Source organism: Lithobates pipiens, unplaced genomic scaffold (assembly GCF_037356315.1).
Source record: "Lithobates pipiens isolate NorthernLeopardFrog02 unplaced genomic scaffold, aLitPip1_a1.2 Scaffold_62, whole genome shotgun sequence".
Taxonomy (NCBI): Eukaryota; Metazoa; Chordata; class Amphibia; order Anura; family Ranidae; genus Lithobates; species Lithobates pipiens.
Genome location: NW_027507884.1, coordinates 640296 through 666103, shown reverse-complemented (window position 1 = coordinate 666103; position 25808 = coordinate 640296). Strand labels below are relative to the sequence as shown.

General features: G+C 46.9%; 1 protein-coding gene across 1 annotated transcript in view; it reads left to right on the top strand.

Annotated features, from left to right (window-relative positions):
* LOC143958848 (Fc receptor-like protein 5) overlaps positions 1–25808 on the top strand; it is a 120173-nt gene that overhangs the window by 67446 nt on the left and 26919 nt on the right. The window contains exon 12 of the mRNA XM_077467829.1: positions 4009–4290. Coding sequence (XP_077323955.1) covers positions 4009–4290 — 282 coding nt within the window. The remainder of the gene's footprint in view (positions 1–4008; positions 4291–25808) is intronic.

Below are 25808 nucleotides of genomic sequence, written 5' to 3'. Positions count from 1 at the left end.
TATCATGTTGGAATACTGAACTGAGGCCCAGTCTCTGAAGGCATTGTGTCTACATGTTGGCATTCATGGTTCCCTCAATGATCTGTAGCTCCCCAGTGCCGGCAGCACTCATGCAGACCCAGACCATGACACTCCCACCACCATGCTTGACTGTAGACAAGACACACTTGTCTTTGTACTCCTCACCTGGTTGCCACCACACACGCTTGTCACCATCTGAACCAAGTAAGTTTATCTTGGTCTCATCAGACCACAGGACGTTGTTCCAGTAATCCATGTCCTTAGTCTGCTTGTCTTCAGCAAACTGTTTGCAGCAGGCTTTCTTGTGCATCATCTTTAGGAGAGGACGACAGCAATGCAGACTAATTTGATGTAGCGTGCAGCGTATGGTCTGAGCACTGACAGACTGACCCCCAACCACTTCAATCTCTGCAGCAATGCTGGTGGGACCCATATGTCTATTTCCCAAAGACAACCTCTAAATATGACGCTGAGCACGTGACCTCAACTTCTTTGGTCGACCATGGGGAGGTCTGTTCTGAGTGGAACCTGTCCTGTTAAACCGCTGTATGGTCTTGGCCATCGTGCTGCAGCTCAGTTTCAGGGTGTTGGCAATCTTCTTATAGCCTAGGCCAGAGCAACAATTCTTTTTTTCAGATCCTCAGAGAGTTCTTTGCCATGAGGTGCCATGTTGAACTTCCAGTGACCAGTATGAGAGTGTGAGAGCGATAACACCAAATGTAACACACCTGCTCCCCATTCACACCTGAAACCTTGTAACACTAATGAGTCACATGACACCAGGGAGGGAAAATGGCTAATTGGGTGCAATTTGGTGTGTTGAGTTATTTTGAGAGGACACAAATTAACACTGTTATACAAGCTGTACACTCGCTACTTTACATTGTAGCAAAGTGTCATTCTTCAGTGTTGTCACATGAAAAGATAGAATAAAATAGTTACAAAAATTTGAGGGGTGTACTCATTTTTGTGAGATACTGTATAAACATACATTCATACCCTTGACATTTTCCACATTTGGTCATGTTACAGCCAAAAACGTAAATGTACTTTATTCAGATTTTTTATGATAGACCAACACAAAGTGGCACATAATTGTGAAGTGGAAGGAAAATGATAAATGGTTTCCAGAAAAATATGTGAAAAGTGTGGGGTACATTTGTATTCAGCCCGCCGGAGTCAATACTTTGTAGAACCACCTTTTGCTGCAATTACAGCTGTAAGTTGGACTTGATGACTTTTCGAAACCTCACCTACTATGTAACTATGTAAGTCTTTTTGGGGATGTCTCTACCAGCTTTGCACATCTAGAGAGTGACCTTTTTGCCCATTCTTCTTTGCAAAATAGCTCAAGCTCTGTCAGATTGAATGGAGAGCGTCTGTGAACAGCAACTTTTAGGTCTTGACGCATATTCTCAGTTGAATTTAGGTCTGGACTTTGACTGAACCATTCTAACACATGGATATGCTTTGATCTAAGCCACTCCATTGTAGCTCTGGCTGTATGTTTCGGGTCATTGCCCTGTTGAAAGGTGAACCTCCGTCTCAAGTCTTTTGCAGGCTATAACAGATTTTCTTTTAAGATTGCCCTATATTTGGTTCCATCCATCTTCCCATCAACTCTGACCAGCTTCCCTGTCCCTGCTGAAGAAAAGCATCCCCACCACATGATGCTGCCACCACCATACTTTATGGTGGGGATGGTGTGTTCAGGGTGATGTGCAGTGTTAGTTTTCTGCCACACATAGCATTTTGTTTTTGGGCCAAAAAGTAAAATTTTGGTCTCATCTGACCAGAACACCTTCTTCCACATGTTTGCTGTGTCCCCCACATGGCTTCTCACAAACTGCAAACTGGACTTATTATGGATTTCTTTCATCAATGTCTTTCTTCTTGTCACTCTTCCATAAAGGGCAGATTTGTGGAGAGCACGACTAATAGTTGTCCTGTGGACAGATTCTCCCCCCTGAGCTGTGGATCTCTGCAGCTCCGCCAGAGTTACCATGGGCCTCTTGGCTCTTCTCTGATGAATGCTCTCCTTGCCCGGCCTGTCAGTTTAGGTGGACGGCCATGTCTTGGTAGGTTTGCAGTCGTGCCATACTCTTTCCATTTTCCCATTAAGAATTGAACAGAGCTCCGTGACATGTTCAAAGCTTGGGAATTTTTTTTTTTTTTATAACCTAACCCTGCTTTAAACTTCTCCACAACTTTATCCCTGACCTGTCTGTCTTAGTTAGGGGTATCAAAGTAAAAGGGGCTGAATACAAATGCACACCACACTTTTCACATATTTGTTGTGATATGGCTGAACCAGAGTGACTCCGTCTTTATAAGTTCACATAAGATTAACTGGGGTTAACCTATTAGTTAGCTTAGACTCTGTATCTGCAGACTATGGCAGGTTTTCTGTGGACATGCATATAAGAAAATATAGCTTGCATAGCCAGTTTTATTCTGTACTGTCTGAATAAAGAAATTGTGTCACAATATGTCTGGGCCACATATCCCATGACTGTGATTCAGAAGCAGGTGACATAATTAATGATATGTAATGATATGTAATGATGATATGTAATGTACGCCTCTGTATTAACCACACCCATGTTCTATACAATGATTGGCTGATAAAGGTGCATATAAAATGCAGCCCCTCCCACAATACACTAGACAACTGCTGAACTGTAATCTTGACTCATCCCTTCCTGTTGTCTCCTTAATACTGCAGTGTTAAGTAAAGGGTTTCGTGAGCATTGTAATTGCGTTAGTTATACCTCTAGCTGGTCTTTGTCAGGTATATAGAAATACCATTTTAATCACAACAATATTTATTTGTAAAATAATTTGGAAACCTTTTTTTCTTACACTTCACAATTATGTGCCACTTTGTGTTGGTCTCTCACATAAAATCCCAATAAAATACATTTATGTTTTTGGTTGTAACATGACAAAATGTGAAAAATTTCAAGCGGTATGAATACTTTTTCAAGATATTGTAATACCGTATATACTCGAGTATAAGCCGAGATTTTCAGCCTCTTTTTTGAGGCTGAAAGTGCCCCCCTCGGCTTATACTCGAGTCACCGCTGTCTGACTGCCCGAACAGCGTGTCGAGCAGACAGACAGCGGCCATGCTACCTTTCAAAAGCCGCGCCTCCGCCTCCGCCTCCGCCTGTGATAGGCGGAACACTCAATTTCCCAGCAGTCAGTGTTCCGCCTATCACGGACATCGGCTCATCCTCGGATGAGCCGATGTCCGTGATAGGCGGAACACTGACTGCTGGGAAATTGAGTGTTCCGCCTATCACAGGCGGAGGCGGGGCTTTTGAACAGGGGAATGGCCGCCAGGGCGCCGACGAAGAGCGGCGATCCTGGCATGGGACGACACGGAGGCTCGGGACGGGACGACACGGAGGCTCGGGACGGGACGACACGGAGGCTCGGGACGGGACGACACGGAGGCTCGGGACGGGACGACACGGAGGCTCGGGACGGGACCGGACGGGACCGCTCGGGACACAGGTAGGCTGGACACACAAGGCTGCACGGACACACACACACACACACACACACACACACACACACACACACACACACACACGGATGGATGGATGGACACACACACACACACAGGGATGGATGGATGGATGGACACACACACACACACACACTCACACACACACACACACAGGGATGGATGGACGCACACACACACAGGGATGGATGGATGGACACACACACAGGGATGGATGGATGGACACACACACAGGGATGGATGGATGGACACACACACAGGGATGGACGGACACACATGGATGGACGGACACACACAGGGATGGACAGGCATATCTCACCCTCGGCTTATACACGAGTCAATAGGTTTCCCAGTTTTTTGGGGGTAAATTGGGGGCCTCGGCTTATACTCGGGTCGGCCTATACTCGAGTATATACGGTAGATACATTACAGTTTAAATATGTGATTTTTTTCAGAACTACTTGAAATTCCAGAGATAAAAGTGACCTCGTATCTAGTGGTAGAAGGTGATGAGATGACCCTGACATGTAACACTAGTCTCAGCCCGCTCAGACCGAGGACACAACTGAAATTAGCTTTTCACAAAGATGGACGGAATGTCAGAGAATTCACATCATATAATCAATATGGAGTTCAGTCCGCTCAGGTGAAGGACTCTGGGAATTATTCCTGTGACGTGACAACTACAACCAACAGTGTGAAGAAGAGGAGTCCGGAGAGATTGGTCGAGATAAACGGTGAGTCAACCTCAGGACCAACCAAAGGAATGAGTTATATTTCATAAACCCAAATCAGAGGACTCGGCATTTAATAGTAAATTAACCACTTAAGGACCGGAAAGGATTTGCTCCCTTAATGACCACGACACTTTTTTTTGCTATACGGCACTACATCGCTTTAACTGACAATTGCGCGTTCGCGCGACTCTGTACCCAAACAAAATTTACGTCCTTATTTTTAACCAACAAATAGAGATTTATTTTGGTGGTATTTGATCACTTCTGCGGTTTTTATTTTTTGCGCTATAAATATAAAAATATTTTAAATAAAAACAAAATTTTTAAATTTTTAGCTATGATAAAAGTTATAGTATCTACAAAATAGGGGATAGGTTTATGGCATTATTCTTATTTTTTTTTTTACTAGTAATGATGGTGATCAGCAATTTTTAGCATGACTCCTACATTGTGGAGGACGCATCGGTCACTTTTGATACTTTTTTAGGACCATTGACATTTATACAGCGATCAGAGCTACTGATTACTGATTAAATATCACTGGCAGGGAAGGTGTTAACACTAGGGGGCGATCAAGGGGTTAAATGTTCCCTAGGGAGGTGTTTCTAACTGTTGGGGCAGTGTAGTGAACAGAAGATCTGTCTATCCCCCCTGAAAGAACAGGGATCTTTCTGTTTACATTGACAGATCCCCGTTGTTTCTCTCAGGAGCGATCGCAGGTGGCCCGCGGCGTCATGCCCCCTAGTGGTCTTAAAGCGGCCGATGTACCATAATGGCGATTTGCCCAGGAGAGCCAACCTGCTGCAGTACCACTGCGGTGGCTGGTTCTTTAAGTGGTTAATGAGTAATCATCTAACTTCAAATTTGCGTAGTAATGATGCCCAGTCTGGGCTGTTATAGTTCCTAAAAAATAACAGGTGGATAAACTTCTTGGGATGTAGCATCCCCTCATCCCACTGAGGCAGTTTGGCCCCCCAAATGGCTTGGTGTGCTGACATTTCACCTCAGGGTTGGATCATTGACTTATTTTGGGGTGTGAAGAAATTGGCTGCCGGCTACTTTAGGACAGTTCAGTAGAGGATAAAATGGAACTTCGCCCAATAAACATTGATTATTTTGAATCCTCATGCTGCTAGCCTTAGTAAGTATATAGAAAGTATATCATATTTACTTGTTTTAAACTTTTTTTTTGTTTTACATTTCTTCAGTTACTTTCTGGTTTATTGCCTAGGCAAATTATGTCATACATCCCAGTATGTCAGTCTTCAGGAGGGTCAATGCTGGGTTAAGACTTTTTAAGTAACCCAAGAGTCTTCAGGAGGGGAGGAGGGGATTTCTCAGTTTAGCACATTCTCCTGCATGCATGCATGCCTAAGCTAAGGGCAGATGAATTCCGGGGAGTAAATCCTACATGAATAATTGGCCCTTACTCAAGATGGCCTCGGCCAGAAATGCTAGGGGTTGTTCAACGTGATTTCTCAACGAAATAAATCAAATAAACATGGATGGATGGGGAAGTTTGCTTTAAATATTAAGGCTTCATGTACATGAGCAGTTTAGGAGCTTTGGTGTTTTTTTTTTTGCCAAAGCTCTTAAAAGCCTAGGCTTTTAGTAGAGTTTAGGCACTATAGGGAGGTATAATGTGCATGGCATAAGTAGCTTGGGCTCCTGTAGTCCAGCTGGGCAGTGATGGTGGTCAGCAGTTCCCATAGTCTCTGGTGGTTTCCAAGGCTGAAGACGGTCACACAACAAGCACGTCAGCGCTAAAGGATGGGAGGCATGGTCAAGCTCATGTTCGGAGCATGCATGCTCCTTCATCAGGTGTCTTCAGTCTCGGAACCAAAATGGAACCTAGGACCTCATAGGTTTAAAGATTATCAATTTTTTTTTTTACATTTTGTGTAAAGCTTCTAGCATTTCACAACTTAATTTAAGACCCTACTCCAGTCATTTAAAAAAAATCTACCCTAGCAGTGAGGTCCCCCTGCACTACATGGGCTAACTGCTCCCTATGTTTAGGGGTACAGAAACAGGCAGGTTTACTTACCCTATGGTCCTCCACGGCTGGCTCCAATGTTGCCTCTTTTCTCCAAAGCTCCATTCTCTGGTTGTCATCTTGTACAGTGCAAAGCAATTAATCCCATATTGTACATAGTGGTGGTGGGTAGGGATGAGCCGAACACCCCCCGGAATCTGTTTGTAATTTGGAACAGGTACATTTCGTAAGTGTAGCTCCAGCCAAAAAATCTATTTTTACGTTTTTTGGAAAACATAGGAGAGGGTTATCACCCCTGTAACATTTGTTTTTCTGTCTGTGCCCCTATTCAGAAGATTTCACCTCACTATCTGTCCCAATGACAATTGGATTTTGAAAATTTTGGGTTTTTAGGGAAACAAGGATTGGTGATAAAGCATCCCATATTAACTCTTACAGGAGAGAATATCCCTTCCTAGGGGTAGATTTCCTCTCACTTCCTGTTGTCTCCCTCCATTTGTAAGTAGGAGTCGTTTGAAAGTCAGATGTTTGAAAGTAGGGGCCTGCCCTATATACTCTACAGAAATTTGGGCCTCAGGGGTTGGTGGTACCAGAATACTGTAAGCCCTCACAGTTACTCTTGGTGGGTGCAGGAATGAGCCCTGCTGTGAAATATTGTAATTACAGGCCCCTGTTGAACAGGGGCAGAAAAATTGGGCTTTAGGCAATGGTGCTGGTGCCACAACACTGCAGCCCCTCACAGATACTCTAGTTGAGCGCAGGAATAAGCCCTGCTGCAAAATATTACAGCAAAAATTGTAATTACACGCCCATGTTGAACAGAGGTAGAAAAATTGGGCTTTAGGCACTGGTGCTGGTGCCACAACACTGCAACCCCTCACAGATACTCTAGTAGAGCACAGGAACAGGCCCTGCTGCAAAATATTACAGCAAAAATTGTAATTACACTCCCCTGTTAAACAGCAGCAGAAAAATTTGGCCTTAGCCACTGGTGATGGTGCCCAGAACCAAAAATTTTCTTGCAAGCTATCAACATGAACATTGAGGAGGGATAGGATAGTCACTCAGCATAACAGTATAGTCACTCAGCATCAGCATAAGCAGTCTTGAAGGGGTATCGCATTCATAAAAAAATTATTCGGTTACATCAGTGTAAGGTGGTTGGTAGCTGGTGATCCAAGACTGATCCATTTTTATGAAGGTGAGCCGATCAACCGAGTTGGTGGACAGGCGCAATCTGTGATCAGTTACAAAGCCTCCAGCAGTACTGAATGTGCATTCTGAAAGAACGCTGGATGCAGGACAGGCCAGTAGCTCAATTGCATACTGTGCAAGCTGTGGCCAGTAATCCATCCTCAAGACCCAGTAACCCAGAGGATTTTCGGTTGGAAAGGTCTTCAAGTGTGATCTTACCCCTAGGTATTCCTGCACCATGTAAATCAGACTCTGACGATGGTTGCTGGTACCGATCAGACCTTGGGGCTGCGGACTAAAAAATTGTCTGAACGCATCTGTCAGATGGCCACCTTCTCCACTGCTCCTTCTGTGACTGACCGAAGCCTCAGAAACACGTTGTCAAGGACCAGGTATTTGTACCCTCCCAGGCTCTGGAAATGCATTGCACAAACCTTTCTGCAAGGCCTCCTGAAGATGTTTCATCCTCTGCTCCCTCTGCGACGGCAAGATAAGTTCCGCAACCTTACCCTTGTAATGTGGATCAAGGAGGGTTGCCAGCCGGTAATGATCTCTCTCCTTGATACTACGAATCCGAGGGTCCTTTCGCAGGCTTTGCAGGATCAAGGTAGCCATGCATCGTAGGTTTGCTGAGGTCTGGGTCACTAAGAACGACCTGATCCGCAGCCACCTCCTCCTAGCCACGTACAAGTCCATGGGTTTCTGGTGACTATAAACGATCCCTTGAAGACTGCTGCTGATGCTGAGTGCTAGGCTCCACCTCCATGCTGACAAAATCCTCCTCCTCCTCTTCCTGTGTGATCGGAGGAACACTGTCTGGATAAAGGGGGCCTTGAGAAGTAAGGAAGTCCTCCTCTTCCTCCCTCTGTTCTGCCTCAAGTGCCCTGTCCATTATTCCATTAGTCCATTATTATGTCCAGGGACAGTATCACGGATGCATGCACTGTCACTGCTCACCATCCTCGTGGCCTCCTCAAATGGTGACAGGACAGTGCATGCATCCTTGATCATGAGCCACTGGCGTGGCAAAAAAAAAGCCAAGCTCCCCTGACCTTGTCTTGGTGCCATAGTCGCACAGGTACTCATTGATGGCCTCTGCTGCGTGTGCAGCTGCTGCAGCATGGCCAACATTGAGTTACATATGGTGGGCATGTCACAGATTAGGCGGTTCTTTGGCAGGTTGTATTTCTTTTGGAGGTCAGCCAGCCAAGCACTGGCATTATATGACCAGCAGAAATGCACACAGACTTTCCTGGCCTGCCTCAGGAGATCTTGTAAGCCCGGGTACCTGCACAAGGACCGCTGCACCACCAAATTAAGGACGTGAGCCAAATAGGGAACATAGGTGAAGTGTCCCTGTCAGAGGGCGGAGAGGAGGTTGGTGCCATTGTCGCAAACCACCCTTCCTGCCTGAAGCTGGTGTGACGTCAACCACCTCTGAGCCTGCCCCTTCAGAGCTGACAGAATCTCTGCCCCAGTGTGGCTCCTGTACCCTAAGAACACCAGCTCAAGCACCGCATGGCAACTTTTTGTGTGCTTGCATAGCCCCTTGAATACCTCTGGAGCACCGCTGGTTCAGAGGACAAATATATAGAGGAAGAGGCCATGGAGGAAGAAGAAGAGGAGGGGTGGAGGAGAGAGGTGTTTCAGAATCACCACTGGTAGCATTTTGGAGGCATGGTGGCAGAACAAGCTCCAACAATACTGCACCCTGTCCTGCATCCTTCCCAGCTGCCAGCAGGGTCACCCAGTGCACCGTGAAAGATAGGTAACGTCCCTGTCCATGCCTGCTGCACCATGAGTCAGTGGTATTACCGCTGAACGCCCTGTCCAACGAGGCCAAGACATTGCCTTCCACATGCCGGTAGAGAGCCGGAATAGCTTTCCGTGAAAAAAAGTGGCGTTTGGAAACCTGCCACTGAGGTAGCGCACATTACACAAATTCACAAAAGGGGGCAGAGTCTACCAGCTGAGAAGGCAGCAGTTGGAGTGCTAACAATTTAGCCAAGCTAGTATTCAGCCGCTGGGCATGTGGATGACTTGGACCAAATTTATTTCACCGGTTTAGCAACTGGGGTAGGGAAATTTGCCTGCTACAATTGGACGTTAGTGTAGTGATAGCAGATTGCCCACAAGTACTTGACACACCTAATTCTACACCTTCATTCCTCTGAGTGCAGGTTTCTGGGGGAACTGAAGGTATAATGGGGTTGGAGATCCCAGCTGATGAGGAGCAAGGAGAAGTCCGCCTTGTTCTTTGGTGTTGGCCTTTTAAGTATACTTGCCAATGGACTGCATGGGAGTTCGACATATGTCTGGTCAAGCATGTGGTGCCCAAGCGGCTGCTCTTTTGGCCACGCTTGATACGCTTCAGACATATGTTGCAAACGGCAACGGTGCAATCTGCTGCACACGTCTCAAAATAGGCCCACACCAAAGAACTTTTGCAAAAAAATGCACGGAGTAAGCAGCGCCCTGCACATGCGGAGCTCTGCAGTGTGATGCAGTCGAGTGGCTGCCCTTAAGCTGGCCCCTGGAGGACATCCTGCCTCATTGGAGATGTGTCTCCTCCTCCCTCCTATCGTAGAGTCAGTGAACTCATCATCCCCTCCCTCCTTGTCACTAGAGCAAACCTGGCAGTATGCTGCAGCTGGGGGAACATGACTGCCAGTTTGTTGTCCTTCTTGGGCACCCCCTCTCTCTGAGCTCATGTTACTGCCTTCCTCAATCTGGGTACCATCATCGCAGCCTTCAAAACTCTGCGCATCCTCCTGAAGCATGTACTCAATACTGCGGTTGAACAGTCTGGGGGACTCCTCAGGGCATGATGGTGGGCCTAAGGAAGGAGTGACTGATGACATTGAGCCGATGGAAGAGGCCACTTTGGCAGCTGCATTGGCAGGCAAAGGACAAGCGTGCCCCATGACCACGGTCTGAGAATGGACCGTGTCCATGACCAGCAATGTTGGCTGTAGACACAGACCCTGCGCCGCCGTCTTTAAGTGGCCTGTGAGCGTCTGCCTCTCCTTGTTGGCCTTCAAAACATACTGTATTTGATGTATTTGTAATGTATTTGAATAGGTACACCAGGAGATGTAGCTGCACGAAGCTGGGATGTAAATATATATATATATATATATATATATATATATATATATATATATATATATATATACACTGAATATACTGCAGATAACTGAATCAACGGTCTGCAGTGAAATCTAACTGCACAGGATACAGTACTCAATATATACTGCAGCTAACTGAGTCACCTGCCTGTAGTATATTAGGAAGAGAACAATAGGAACGGTCTGCAGTGAGATCTAGCTGCACAGGATACTGTACTGAATATACTGCAGCTAACTGAATCAACTGCCTGCCTGTATTATATTAGGAATAGAACAACAGGAATGGTGTGCAGCGAGATCTAGCTGCACAGGAAAAAGTACTGAATATACTGCAGCTAACTGAATCAACTGCTTGCCTGTAGTATATTAGGAACAGAACAACAGGAACGGTCTGCAGTGAGATCTAGCTAAACTGGATACAGTATACTGAATATACTGCAGCTAACTGAATGAACTGCCTGCCTGTAGTATATTAGAAACAGAACAACAGGAACGATCTGCAGTGAGATCTAGCTGCACAGGTTACAGTACTGAATATACTGCAGCTAACTGAATGAACTGCCTGCCTGTAGTATATTAGGAATAGTACACCAGGAACACTCTGCAGTGAGATCTAGCTAAACTGTATATAGTATATATATATATATATATATATATATATATATATATATATATATATATATATATATATATATATACAAAGCCTGGAATGTATATATATATATATATATATATATATATATATATACTAAATATACTGGAGCTAACTGAATCAACTGTCTGCTCAATCTATCTAAATGAAATTAAATGACACTCTCTCTCTCTCTCTCTCTCTCAACACCGGAACACACTACACACGGCCTTATATAGTGTGTACTTAATCCCCTGAGCCATAATTGGCCAAAGGCACCCTGCCTTTGGCCAATTATGGCTCTGTTTGCTTACGGCGCTGTGATTGGTCAAAGCATGCGGGTCATAGTGCATGCTTGGCCAATCATCAGCCAGCTAACCACTGCAATGACGCAGTGCATTATGGGCCGTGACGCGCTGCTTGAATTTGGCGCGAACGGCCCATAATGTTCGTTCTTCGTCAAACAATCAAACAGCCAATGTTCAAGTCGAACTCGAAGCTCATTCCTAGTGGTGAGCATGCAACAGCAGCTAGGAGCAACAAAGAGAGCCAAGGGATCCCACGAGTGGAGCCTCTTATGGCTCTTATGGCAGTAGCCATAGATCCACACATCCTGCCTCCTGCTTTCTGTCCTGAGGCTTCCTGGTCACCCCAGCTACCACACTCCACTCTTTGCAGCAGCAGCTCCATCTTGGGATCCTGGATGCCTCCTATTGTGTGCTGGATCCATCTCTCTACCTTGCTGCCCTTAGATTGGCACCCCCTTGCTGTCTTTCTTAGCTATTGCAGGTGTCATCCAGACCATGTCCATTGTGACAGTTTTCTTGGTGTCATTCCCAGTTGCGAATCCTTTTGAGAACCATGATAAGCATAGTTCGTTTTACTTTGTGTGAGTTGCAAATTGTCTTTATTTAATAAATGTCTACACACCCACTACACTTAGTCTGTGCATGACATACGAAGGACATATACCTCCAGTTTTCCTACCAAACCTCTTATCCCATAACCTCCAAACCGCCATTTACCCAATAAATGACGTGACAAGGTTTTGGAGTAAAATGGCTTGACGGCCTTTTATTTAAACAATTAACATAACTTAAATAGATAACATTGAAAATAACCATCAACCAAAACTTCTCAATACTTTGGTGGTCTTTGAGGGAAACGACACCAACTTGGTCACTGCAACCAACTTCTTATAAAACTTAGGCCTCCAGTCGCAAGTCACCAACTTGGAGACGGAACTTGACATATGCAGTGACCTACCATTTTTTAACCCCTTCCTGTTTAAACCCCTCATTAACCAGAAGGTACCCGGGAAACCCATACCACAGATGGGTCCCAACCACCTTGTATACCAGCCTTCTTCTCTTCCTCCAAAGACCCACCACTGCCGGGCTGGCCAGACACCCCAACTGTAATATTGACCAAACATTGGGAGGGTAGGTTGGAATCTTCACCCTCTCTGCTCTCGACTGACGTCACTTCCTGTTCCTCCTGAACACTTCCCCTAGGATCCTCCCGGCTCTAGACCACCAGCCTTTTTTTAAAGGGACCCTACTTATATCAGCCATTGCCTGTCCTTGCTGTCCACTTTTGTCATGCCTTCCCCGCGCCCATGCATTTTATTACATTACTGTTTAGAGAGCTCTTCGGTCTTTCAGAAGGGCTGTGTTAAGTGTGCTGGATTGGATTCTTTAGCGGGTTCCTAAAGCCATCGGTTTTATCCTGAAGGATCTAGACTGCACTGTACTTTCAATCAATGTAGTTTGTCTCACCCATCGTGCCATATTGACAATTGACCGATGGCAGTAAAACCTGAGAATAGTTCTATTCCCTTTTATCTGCTCTATGTAGTGATGGCCGAACGGTTCGCCCGGCGGTCGTTTCGCGGCGAATTTCCGACTTTCGCCGTCCGCGGGTTCGAACGCCTTTTTCCGTCGTTCGCCCCGGCGGACTTACGTGTTTAATGTATACAAGAACTTTAACCTTTCGTGACACGTTTATCATGTGTTACAGGACAACCAATTGAGACATGACAGCTCATGGACACTTGGACATTCCCCCTAACCTATAAATACACCCGATCCGGTGGCCATTTTACATTCTTTCTTCTGTCACTGTAGGGAAAGGATCCTGTGTGGAGTAGGGACAGAGAAAACGCTAGCTATTTGGTACACAAAAGTTCTTTTCAGGACTGGTATAGGTGTTAGGTCAGCAGCCTGAGTTTCTTTTGTCAGTTTAGATAAAGGGACAGAGCGCTGTATGCTGCTATTTTAGGGACAGCTCAGCCAGATTAGTCTTTCTTCATCATCATCATCATCATCATCATTAGCTGTTACTATCAGGTCCACAAAAGAGCTGTTCCAGCTAATCGTTCCAGCCTACTCTTTTTTGCCAATTTGTATAGGGACAGGCAGGAAGCAGTGTGTCAGGCAGTGAGGATAATTTTAAAGACTTGCTGTTACTATTAGTTCCACAAAGGTTCTTTTCAGGACTGGTATCAGTGGTACGGTAATAGGCTTGTACACGTATAATATTCTTTCTTCCAAATATAGAAAGAATATTATACTTGACTGCTGCCCTTCTGCTGCAGTCTGCTAATCATTCACAACTCACTTGTTCCACAAAGCTCTTTATCAGGACTGGTAACTTGGTCTGTCTAGGGTGCTACGGTACATAGGCTTGGGTGCGGTACAGTCTGCTGTTCTGTAAGGACCGCTATCGGTCCACAATACATAGGGTTGCCGTGCACTACTGCTGACCGCTGCCCTATACTGCAGCAGTCCTTCATTGGTATAGGGACTGACGTACAGTCTGCTAATCACTAACACACAACCTGCTTGGTCCACAAAAGTTCTTATAAGGACTGGTAACTTGGTATAGGGTGCTACGGTACATAGGCCTGAGTGCGTTACAGTCTGCTGTTCTGTAAGGACCGCTATCGGTCCACAATACATAGGGTTGCCGTGCACTACTGCTGACCGCTGCCCTATACTGCAGCAGTCCTTCAGCGGTATAGGGACTGACGCACAGTCTGCTAAACACTAACACACAACCTGCTTGGTCCACAAAAGTTTTTATAAGGACTGGTAACTTGGTATAGGGTGCTACGGTACATAGGCCTGAGTGCAGTACAGTCTGCTGTTCTGTAAGGACCGCTATCGGTCCACAATACATAGGGTTGCCGTGCACTACTGCTGACCGCTGCCCTATACTGCAGCAGTCCTTCATTGGTATAGGGACTGACGTACAGTCTGCTAATCACTAACACACAACCTGCTTGGTCCACAAAAGTTCTTATAAGGACTGGTAACTTGGTATAGGGTGCTACGGTACATAGGCCTGAGTGCGTTACAGTCTGCTGTTCTGTAAGGACCGCTATCGGTCCACAATACATAGGGTTGACGTGCACCACTGCTGACCGCTGCCCTATACTGCAGCAGTCCTTCAGCGGTATAGGGACTGACGTACAGTCTGCTAAACACTAATACACAACCTGCTTGGTCCACAAAAGTTCTTATAAGGACTGGTAACTTGGTATAGGGTGCTACGGTACATAGGCTTGAGTGCGGTACAGTCTGCTGTTCTGTAAGGACCGCTATCGGTCCACAATAGATAGGGTTGACGTGCACCACTGCTGACCGCTGCCCTATACTGCAGCAGTCCTTCAGCGGTATAGGGACTGACGCACAGTCTGCTAAACACTAACACACAACCTGCTTGGTCCACAAAAGTTTTTATAAGGACTGGTAACTTGGTATAGGGTGCTACGGTACATAGGCCTGAGTGCGTTACAGTCTGCTGTTCTGTAAGGACCGCTATCGGTCCACAATACATAGGGTTGCCGTGCACTACTGCTGACCGCTGCCCTATACTGCAGCAGTCCTTCATTGGTATAGGGACTGACGTACAGTCTGCTAATCACTAACACACAACCTGCTTGGTCCACAAAAGTTCTTATAAGGACTGGTAACTTGGTATAGGGTGCTACGGTACATAGGCCTGAGTGCGTTACAGTCTGCTGTTCTGTAAGGACCGCTATCGGTCCACAATACATAGGGTTGACGTGCACCACTGCTGACCGCTGCCCTATACTGCAGCAGTCCTTCAGCGGTATAGGGACTGACGTACAGTCTGCTAAACACTAATACACAACCTGCTTGGTCCACAAAAGTTCTTATAAGGACTGGTAACTTGGTATAGGGTGCTACGGTACATAGGCTTGAGTGCGGTACAGTCTGCTGTTCTGTAAGGACCGCTATCGGTCCACAATACATAGGGTTGCCGTGCACTACTGCTGACCGCTGCCCTATACTGCAGCAGTCCTTCATTGGTATAGGGACTGACGTACAGTCTGCTAATCACTAACACACAACCTGCTTGTTCCACAAAAGTTCTTATAAGGACTGGTAACTTGGTATAGGGTGCTACGGTACATAGGCTTGAGTGCGGTACAGTCTGCTGTTCTGTAAGGACCGCTATCGGTCCACAATAGATAGGGTTGACGTGCACCACTGCTGACCGCTCACCTATACTGCAGCAGTCCTTCAGCGGTATAGGGACTAAGAGTTTTGTCACAGGGTCATTTAAAAAATGACATGCAGAGGAAGAGGCAGGCCCTTCCGCAGGGGTGGTAGGGGTAGGGCAGGAGCAACAGGCTTGAGCCAAAGTGGGAAGTTGCAGAAGGTGCGTTCAATTACTTTAAAGGATGCACCAGACTTGGTTGAGTGGCTCGCTCAGCCTTACTCTTCTGCACCCTCCTCATCCTCTCGATCTGCACCCTCTTCTTCACTCTCTGCTATGTGCACCCCCAAAGACACTACCACCAACAACACGACCACCACCACCACCACCACATACCTTCCGCTTGAGTCACTGGAATTATTTTCCGATCCATATCAAGAGGACATTTCTGATGCGCAGCCACTCTTGGTATTGGATCAGGAAGAGGAGGTAGCAACAAGCGCTACTCAGCAGTCTGACGCCAGTACCCAGATCAGCCCAAGGAGGAGGTTGGTCCCCGGTGTTGCTGCCTACTCTACTTATAGCGGTGGGGAAGGTGACGTTGATGATGACGTGTCTAGTGATGTCACGTGGGTGCCCACAAGAGAGGAAGAGGAGGGGAGTTCAGAGGGAGATATGGACCAGCAGATAGGGAGGAGAAGCAGCAATGACTTACATTGCACAGCAGGGACAAAGCAGACTGCAAATGTATCAGGAGCGAGTCATCGACCATGTACGGTCACATCTGGCGCTCCCAGGACACCGGCACATGGCTCCGCAGTGTGGGCTTTTTTTAACGTGTCCGCTGCTGACAATAGCGTTGCCATCTGCAATCTTTGCAGTCAACGCGTTAGTCGCGGTAAGCCCAATACTCACCTAGGGACGACCGCCTTAAGAAGGCACATGAGCAGCCATCACCGAGCCCAGTGGGAGCAACGGAACACACAAAGCCACACTGCAGGCTCTCACCGTCCAGCCTCGTCTTCTACTTCTCCTTCTCCTCTCTCCTCACAATTGTCCTCCACTCCACCTTCCATCACGCCAAGCTCACATTTTTCTGCAAAAAGGCAGGCTTCCGTGGGCCTAATGTTTGAGCGTAAAAAAATGATGACGCCGGATAACCCTCTTGCCCAACGGTTGGCGGCTGGCTTGTCAGAACTCATAGCCCGCCAACTACTGCCATATAAACTGGTGGACTCGGAGGCCTTTCGCAAATTTGTGGCCATTGGAACACCACAATGGAAGGTCCCAGGAAGGAAGTATTTCTCAGAGAAGGGCATCCCAGAGCTATATGGCCATGTTCAGCGGCAAGTGAATGTATCTCTGGCACACAGTGTCGGTGCCAAGATACATCTGACCACAGACACGTGGTCTAGCAAACACGGGCAGGGAAGGTATATCAGTTTTACTGCCCACTGGGTGAACCTTCTGACGGCCGTCAAGCATGTAACCCGTGGCACCCGTGTAGATTTGGTTTTACCGCCACGGATTGCATGCAGGCCTGACTCTTCTTCTCCTCCTCCTACTCCATCCTCCTCCCTCTCCTCCTCAGCTGCCTCCTCCTTTTCCGCTGCTAGCGTCTCTTCCACTGCACCGCCCAAGCTCCCCAGAACCTATTCCACATGCCAGGTGAGACGTTGCCATGCCGTGCTGCGTCTGTTGTGCCTGGAAGCAAAGAGCCACACTGGCCCGGCACTCCTTTCAGCTTTGCGTTCACAGGCAGATGAGTGGCTAACACCGCTCAATTTGACAGTTGGTAAAGTGGTGTGTGACAACGGTGCCAATCTGCTTAGCGCATTGAAACAGGGCAAAATCACGCACGTGCCGTGCATGGCACACGTCTTAAACTTGGTCGTGCAGCGATTCCTTGTCAAATACCCTGGGGTCCAGGACATCTTGCGGCAGGCAAGGAAAATCTCGGCCCATTTCAGAAGATCTTACACGGCCATGGCTCGCCTTGCTGACATTCAGCGGCGACACCATCTGCCGGTCAGACGTCTTATTTGCGATTGCCCGACGCGATGGAACTCAACCTTCTATATGCTTGATAGGCTGCTCCAGCAGAAACGTGCAGTTAACGTCTACCTGTATGAACTCTGCGAAAGAAACGGTTCTGGGGAGCTGGGTTTTTTTTCACCGCGCCAGTGGCTGCTCATGCGCGACACATGCAGACTTCTGCGGCCATTTGAGGAGATCACCAAACTGGTCAGTCGCAGCCATGGCGCCATCAGTGACATGGTACCTTATGCCTTCTTTCTGGAGCGTGCATTGCGTCGTGTCATTGATCAGGCTGTGGAGGAGCAGGAGCGGGAAGATGAGGAAGTCGCAATGCTGGATGAATTCCCAGGGGGGGCTACTCTATCTGAGACAAGTCAACAACAGGAGTCTGATGAGGAGTCAGAGGAGGATGGTGCCGGGGCGGATGAGCAGGAGCAAGAAGAGCATGCTTTAAACCTTTCTGGGATCCCTGTTGTGCGAGGATGGGGAGAGGAGAATGAAGAGGACGACATTATCCTGGATGATGAGCAGGAGCCAGGCCACCACACCGCTTCCACTTTAGTGCAAATGGGGGCCTTCATGCTCCAGTGTTTTAATAGGGACCCCCGTATAAAAAGCATGAGGGTCAAGGACCAGTACTGGGTGGCAACGTACTTAGACCCCCGGTACAAACACAAAATGGCGGAAATGTTACCGCCGTCGCAGAGGGCTGTCAGAATGCAGCACTTCCAGGCCTTGCTTCGAGAAATGCTGCATTCTGCTTTTGCGTGCGCTGGCAGAGGAGCAATTCCCACTCCCAGAGAAGGATTTGCGGGTACCAATCCAACAGCGCCTGCAAGAAGAGGCCGGTTTGAAGATGTGTTGGTGACTTCGGATATGAGGTCATTCTTTCAGCCGACCCATCGACAGGTGTCATCCGGATCCAGCATCAGGGAACGCCTAGACCGTCAGGTGTCCGACTACATTGGGTTAACGGCCGATGTGGACGCTCTGAGGAGTGATGAACCCCTAGACTACTGGGTGGGCAGGCTTGACCTCTGGCCAGAGCTTGCCCAATTTGCAATCGAACTGTTGGCTTGCCCCTCATCCAGTGTCCTGTCCGAAAGGACGTTCAGCGCAGCAGGGGGGATTGTGACCGATAAGCGTACTCGCCTAGCTCACCACAGTGTTAACTACCTCACATTTCTAAAAATGAATGAGGCATGGATCTCGGAGGAATTCAACACATGTGATCAGTAGACCATGTATATGTCTATAAACAATTTTTGGAATCAAGCACACAGACCTTCTTAATTCATTTGGCTCACTTCCCTGACCCAAAAAAGCACACCGTACTATATGCCCCTACCCTCCTCTTTGAAGAGGTTGAGCGGTGTCATATTTCTACTGGGGCTGCTTATTATGAGGGGTTCCCACCATCCCTGTGCTGTGCTGACTTCCTCCTGGGTGTTCTTATTATGAGGGGCTCCCACCATCCCTGTGCTGTGCTGACTTCCTCCTGGGGGTTCTTATTATGAGGGGATCACACCATCCCTGTGCTGTGCTGACTTCCTCCTGGGGCTGCTTACGGTGCTGCTGTCAGCGCTGTATGTCACGGAGCTGCTGTCAGCGCTGTATGTCACGGAGCTGCTGTCAGCGCTGTATGTCACGGAGCTGCTGTCAGCGCTGTATGTCACGGAGCTGCTGTCAGCGCTGTATGTCACGGAGCTGCTGTCAGCGCTGTATGTCACGGAGCTGCTGTCAGCGCTGTATGTCACGGAGCTGCTGTCAGCGCTGTATGTCACGGAGCTGCTGTCAGCGCTGTATGTCACGGAGCTGCTGTCAGCGCTGTATGTCACGGAGCTGCTGTCAGCGCTGTATGTCACGGAGCTGCTGTCAGCGCTGTATGTCACGGAGCTGCTGTCAGCGCTGTATGTCACGGTGCTGCTGTCAGCGCTGTATGTCACGGAGCTGCTGTCAGCGCTGTATGTCACGGAGCTGCTGTCAGTGCTGTATGTCACGGAGCTGCTGTCAGCGCTGTATGTCACGGAGCTGCTGTCAGCGCTGTATGTCACGGAGCTGCTGTCAGCGCTGTATGTCACGGTGCTGCTGTCAGCGCTGTATGTCACGGAGCTGCTGTCAGCGCTGTATGTCACGGAGCTGCTGTCAGCGCTGTATGTCACGGAGCTGCTGTCAGCGCTGTATGTCACGGAGCTGCTGTCAGCGCTGTATGTCACGGAGCTGCTGTCAGCGCTGTATGTCACGGTGCTGCTGTCAGCGCTGTATGTCACGGAGCTGCTGTCAGCGCTGTATGTCACGGAGCTGCTGTCAGTGCTGTATGTCACGGAGCTGCTGTCAGCGCTGTATGTCACGGAGCTGCTGTCAGCGCTGTATGTCACGGAGCTGCTGTCAGCGCTGTATGTCACGGTGCTGCTGTCAGCGCTGTATGTCACGGAGCTGCTGTCAGCGCTGTATGTCACGGAGCTGCTGTCAGCGCTGTATGTCACGGAGCTGCTGTCAGCGCTGTATGTCACGGAGCTGCTGTCAGCGCTGTATGTCACGGAGCTGCTGTCAGCGCTGTATGTCACGGTGCTGATGTCAGTGCTCTGTATTACGGTGCTGCTGTCAGTGCTCTGTATCTCCTGCACCCTCTTGTTTGCCTACCCTGGTCCCTGACCTTCCCTCTCCTCCATTGCCTTCATTAGCTCCATAGTCCTGAATTGTCAGAACAATTTCCCAAATAAAAAAAAAATGCTTGTAGTTATCGATCCCAAATTCACCTCATACATGTATTATGCTATTGTCCAGGTGGTGGGACTACGTGCTACCCCCTAATAATTACCCCGTGGCCGCAAATTCGACCTAAAGGTTTGCGAAATTCGCCTCCCATTGAAGTCAATGGAGCCCGCGGCGAACGGTCGTTTTCGCGAACGTTTGTGTCCGTTCGCGTTTCGCGTTCGCGAAACGTCCCGTCGGAAGTTCGTCCATCACTAGCTCTATGCAAACTTAGGTAGAATCATGCTAAAGAAAGAACAGAAGCCACCATACCCCTATGTTACCCATTAATACATGAAGGAAAAGGGGAGTAATGTAAGTAATATGTAGACATTGTTAGACTTGGCACACTGCACTTTAAAGTATAACTAAAGGCAAGACTTTTTTTTTTGGCTGCAGTGGAGCGGGATTAGAGCACCTGCCAGTTTTTATTGCGGTTTTTGCCCCCATTAGGGAGACTCACCCTCTCTATTGGTCCTGTTTACCATTATTATTGAGAATTAAAGTAAAAGAAATTACCCAGATTTTGGGTTGCCTCCCGAAAAATAGAGGGAAAATCTGCCAATAGGTATACTAGTTCTTGTGACTTGGGGGTTCCCAAGAAATTCCCTTGATTTACAGGGATTTCCTCTCACTTTCTGTTTGGCTATGTGATAGGAAGTGAAGGGAAATTTCCGCAATAGGACACCGATGGCGGAATTTTTTTTAACACGGGTTATGTTCGTCCCTTGCTCTATTAAAAAAAAAAAAAAATGTGCCTATAGTCTTACTTTAAAGCTAAAATCTAATAGTGCTGACCAGTGACCACTGATATACCATGCTGCAATATAAAAATTACTGTTAAGGTTTTCCTTACCACTATTTTTTTGCTGATTGTGATAGATATTTCACATGTTCCTTTTTAATTTTTTCAGGTGTCAAGGATACGGATTACACGTTACAGAACATAATTCGACTGTTGGCATCTGGGATCTTATTACTTATAGGGGTGTTTATTTTCTACTTTAACATAAAGACTGGAAGGTCGGCCAAGACTAAGGATGACAAAGATGCTGAGGACAGAGTGGAAGAGGACCAATTGTCATCTCAATGACTCTTTGACGGACACCAACCATATGTTGTCAGTAACAGGAGGTTATGGGAAAGAAGATGGAGGTAGAAGCCATGATTCTTTAGCATTCTTAACCCCTTCCCGACCAACCGCTGCAGTTGTACTGCGGCAGGTTGGCTCCCCTGGGCGAAACAATGTTACCTTACTTAGCTTCGCCTTTTAACCACTAGGGAGTGCGCGCATGCCGCCGGAGCTGACGCGATGACCGTCGGGCACCCACGATCACTCGTGACAGAGCAAAAACCCTGACCTGTGTGTGTAAACACACAGATCTCAGTTCCCTCAGGGGAGAGGAGACAGATTATGTGTTCATAGTAAGTATGAACACCAATCTCTCTCTCCTCCTGGACAGTCCCACCCCCCCCCCCCCCACAGTTAGAACACACACTGAGGGAACACGGTTAACCCCTTGATCACCCCTAGTGTTAACCCCTTCCCTGCCAGTGACATTTATAAAGTAATTAGTGCATTTTAAAGAGGAAGTAGACCCTGATGGGTTTAATCCCTCTTAATCCCTCTTAGTCCCTGTACACACGGTCGGAGATTTCGACAACCAAATCCTTCGGATTTTGTCAGTCGGATCTTGTCCGAAACTGTTGCATACACACGGTCGGACTAAGTTGTCAAAAAATCCGATCTTTCAGAACGTGATGACGTAATTTCATTACGATGGGACTACATTCAGGCTAGTAGCCAATAGCTTTGATGTAGGAATTTGATCTGAGCATGCGTGGCACTTTGTCCGATCAAAATTCTCTACACATGATCGGAGTATGTCCGATTGAACCAGTTGGTCGGGAAATATTTCCAACAAGTTGGAAAATTGGGTCCGACGGATATTCCGACGGAATCAGTCCGATGCATACCACAAACAGTCGGATTATCCGACAACACGGTCCGATAGGACACATTCCGACGGATTCTCCGACCGTGTGTACAAGGCTTTAGTCTCCCTGCAAAGGTAAAGCCCTTACCTGACACAGGAGCCAGCGATGTCACCGCTGTCCCCTGTAGCACGGAGCATCCATCTTCTTCCAGGTATAGCTGCTCCGGCCACTCACAGCGCCGGAGCAGCAATGACGTCACTCCCGCGCATGTGCACGGGAGCCGCCACTAACGGCATGCGCCATAGACAGCGGTGCCTGTCGTTTGGTAAATATCTCCTAAACCGCTTAGACTGATAAACACTTGTGCACCCCAATGGACTTGACTCATAATGTATGCACTTCTTTTTCTCTTCATTTCTTACGAGAAATGGTTTACGTCACTTTCTTGTGACATTAAGCGGGAGCGTGAGTGCCCCAATTTGTTGTCCTTGTGATGTAATAAGACAATAACCTGGCATGTTAAGTCATATTTTTGTTGTATGTTTCTCTTCTGTTTAATAAAAAGATATTGAACAAAAAAATGGTCCAGACCTAAATCCAATTGAGAATCTGTGGCAAGACTTGAAAATTGCTGTTCACAGACGCTCTCCATCCAATCTTGAGCTATTTTGCCAAGAAGACTGGGCAAAAATGTCCCTCTCTAGGTCTGCAAAGCTGGTAGAGACATCCCCAAAAAAGACTTGCAGCTGTAATTGCAGAGAAAGGCGGTTCTGCAAAGTATTGACTCAGGGGGGCGCCATACAAATGCACACCACACTTTTCACATATTTATTTGTAAAAAATGTTGAAAGCCCTTTATCATTTTCCTTCCACTTCACAATTATGTGCCACTTTGTGTTGGTCTTTCACATAAAATCCCCAATAAAAACCATTTACGTTTTTTGGTTGTAACGTGACAAAATGTTGAAAATATTAAGGGGTGTGAATACTTTTTCATGGCACTTTTTCATGGCACAATGTAGGGTCTATATAAACATAAATACATTTTAAAAAGGCAAAACTGTAGTTTCTCGTCAGTCATTGCTTACCCCATATGTGGCAGTGTAGACCACAGACTAGCGTGGAAAAATGTTCAGACAGTGGTAGACCACGTATTTGTTCTTACCTTAATAACGTTTCTTTCTCATCAAAGCCTACAAGTATAAAAATATAACATATCTGTACATAGAGAATAATTTTGTTTTATTCCGGGTACAGGAAACTGTGTGACCACTAAGAGCTACAGTATAATTTTGTAAAATATGCGAATAAAGCTTTTATCTAAAGAAACTGTATTGTTGCTTTGATATGCACCGAGGTTTTAAGTCCAACCCTATCCAAAACGTATTTAGTCCAAGAAACAGTTTGTAAGGTTTAGAACCTCTTTCAAATTTTTATTATCACTTTTGTCCCTATTTAGGAGATTTCTCCTTACTTCCTGTGTGCTTAAATTATGTCAGATAGGACAGGATATAAGAGGAAATCATCCTCTACAGGGCACAGGCAGCAATTAAAACATTTTCCATTATAGTATGCAAGGGTTAAATTGAATTTTATTGTTATCTGTGCTCTCACGAGGAAAATTTCTGCTCAATTCTTGTTCAGGTAACAAAGTGGAGACAAAGTGGAGACAGCTTTTGTAAAATTTTTGGTTTGGTTTGACCACCTCCCACCCGTTGTAGGGTGAATTAATGGGTGCAAGGTGGCCCTCTCGTTCTGGGACGACGTCATATGACATGGCCAGGGCAAGACTTAGGGTGGTGGGCGCCTCTGGGCTTGAGTCACTTTGGGGCCCTACCTTCTATACATTACCGTATTTATTGGCGTATAACACGCACCCCAAGTTTAGGAGGGAATTTTAAGGAAAAAAACTTTTAGGAGGGAAGTTTAAGGAAAAAACTTACATTTAAATGTCCATCAATGCAGCCTTATCAGTGTCCATCTGCAGCCTTGCCAATCCATCTGCAGCCTTGTCCAGTGTCATAGAAGCCAAACATGTACAAATTTACCTGCTCTAAATAAAAAAAAACTATCTGCACTCCTAGCACACCAGAGGGTGCTACATATAATATAACTCTTACTAAATCCTTTTATACACAAACATAAAACACATGACATGACACATAAGGGGAGACAGACTGACAAGGGTACAAATCCAAATAATCCTTTATACCTTACCAAATAAACTACCTACTTCTTATTAAGCTTAGCTTAAACCTGACTGCTCACATTTTCTATTGCCAACTTGTGGGCTAGGTGCAGCCTGGTGCAGTGGCAGTAATCACATTGAGGCCCAATTAGCAGAAACCAATGCACTAAAGAATTTGCAAAACAGTGCAGCAGCCTGGCGGGGAGGCCAACCGACTCACAGTCCATGCAGCAAAGAATCAGTGGAAGTAGGCCCGAATTGTAGGAAGTACTTTCCAAGGGAGGTGGACTGGGGCATGGAGTGGGGCATGGGTCCAACCCAAGAGGGAGTTTGTGGAAGTGCAGATGTAGGCTCTGCTCTTTCCCTACTCCTCCAGAACAGCTCCCTACAACTAGTGCTGTCCCTAGCATACCGGTGTTCTCTCCCTACACTACCCACTTTGCAAATGCGCACCAGAACCTGGGGGCAGGGACTGAAAAAGTCTCTGCTTGACCCAAGATGGCTGCCAAAGTCACCTGCATGCAGCGTAGCCAACTGGACCACTGCTCCAGGGGACCAAGGAAATCATAGAGAAAACAAGGTTCTTTTGACTTCCTCCCCAGCTGCAGTACCACTCAGGTCAAGCACCACCTACAGTGAAGAAAACACACTGCACATGCCTACAAGCTCACCCTTGACCCCTTTACACACCTCTAACTTATATCTCTCAATTGTTGATTCCCTGTACCATTAACCTACTAACCCCCCCCCCCCCCCCCCTCCTTTTACAATCTGGATGTCCTCTTTCTCACCTTCTATCACCATCCTATCCCATCTTCTATCAACCAAATCATGTGGATTGGGATATTCTCACCCTAGCATCAAAACTAAACATGGGGGGGGTGGTGAAGCTGACCCTCAGTCTCCTTCCTAGTTTCTCAAATAGCTTCCTTTACTTCAAGTAAAGGAGTATAACTCATTTTAGTTTATAATTTGTGTAGGCTGGGAACTTCTCCTCCTGGACAGGAACAGGGTTTCCCCAGGCCCCAAACAATTTATGTACTCCCCAGCCACCTACTGGACACTCTCACCCCTGGGATCAGCTGATACTGTATAAATATTCAGTTCCCTGATGTGCCATTTCCAACCCACTACATTATAGAATCCTCCATAAGGTAGGGGGAAACAATCAATCCTGTAGCCAGT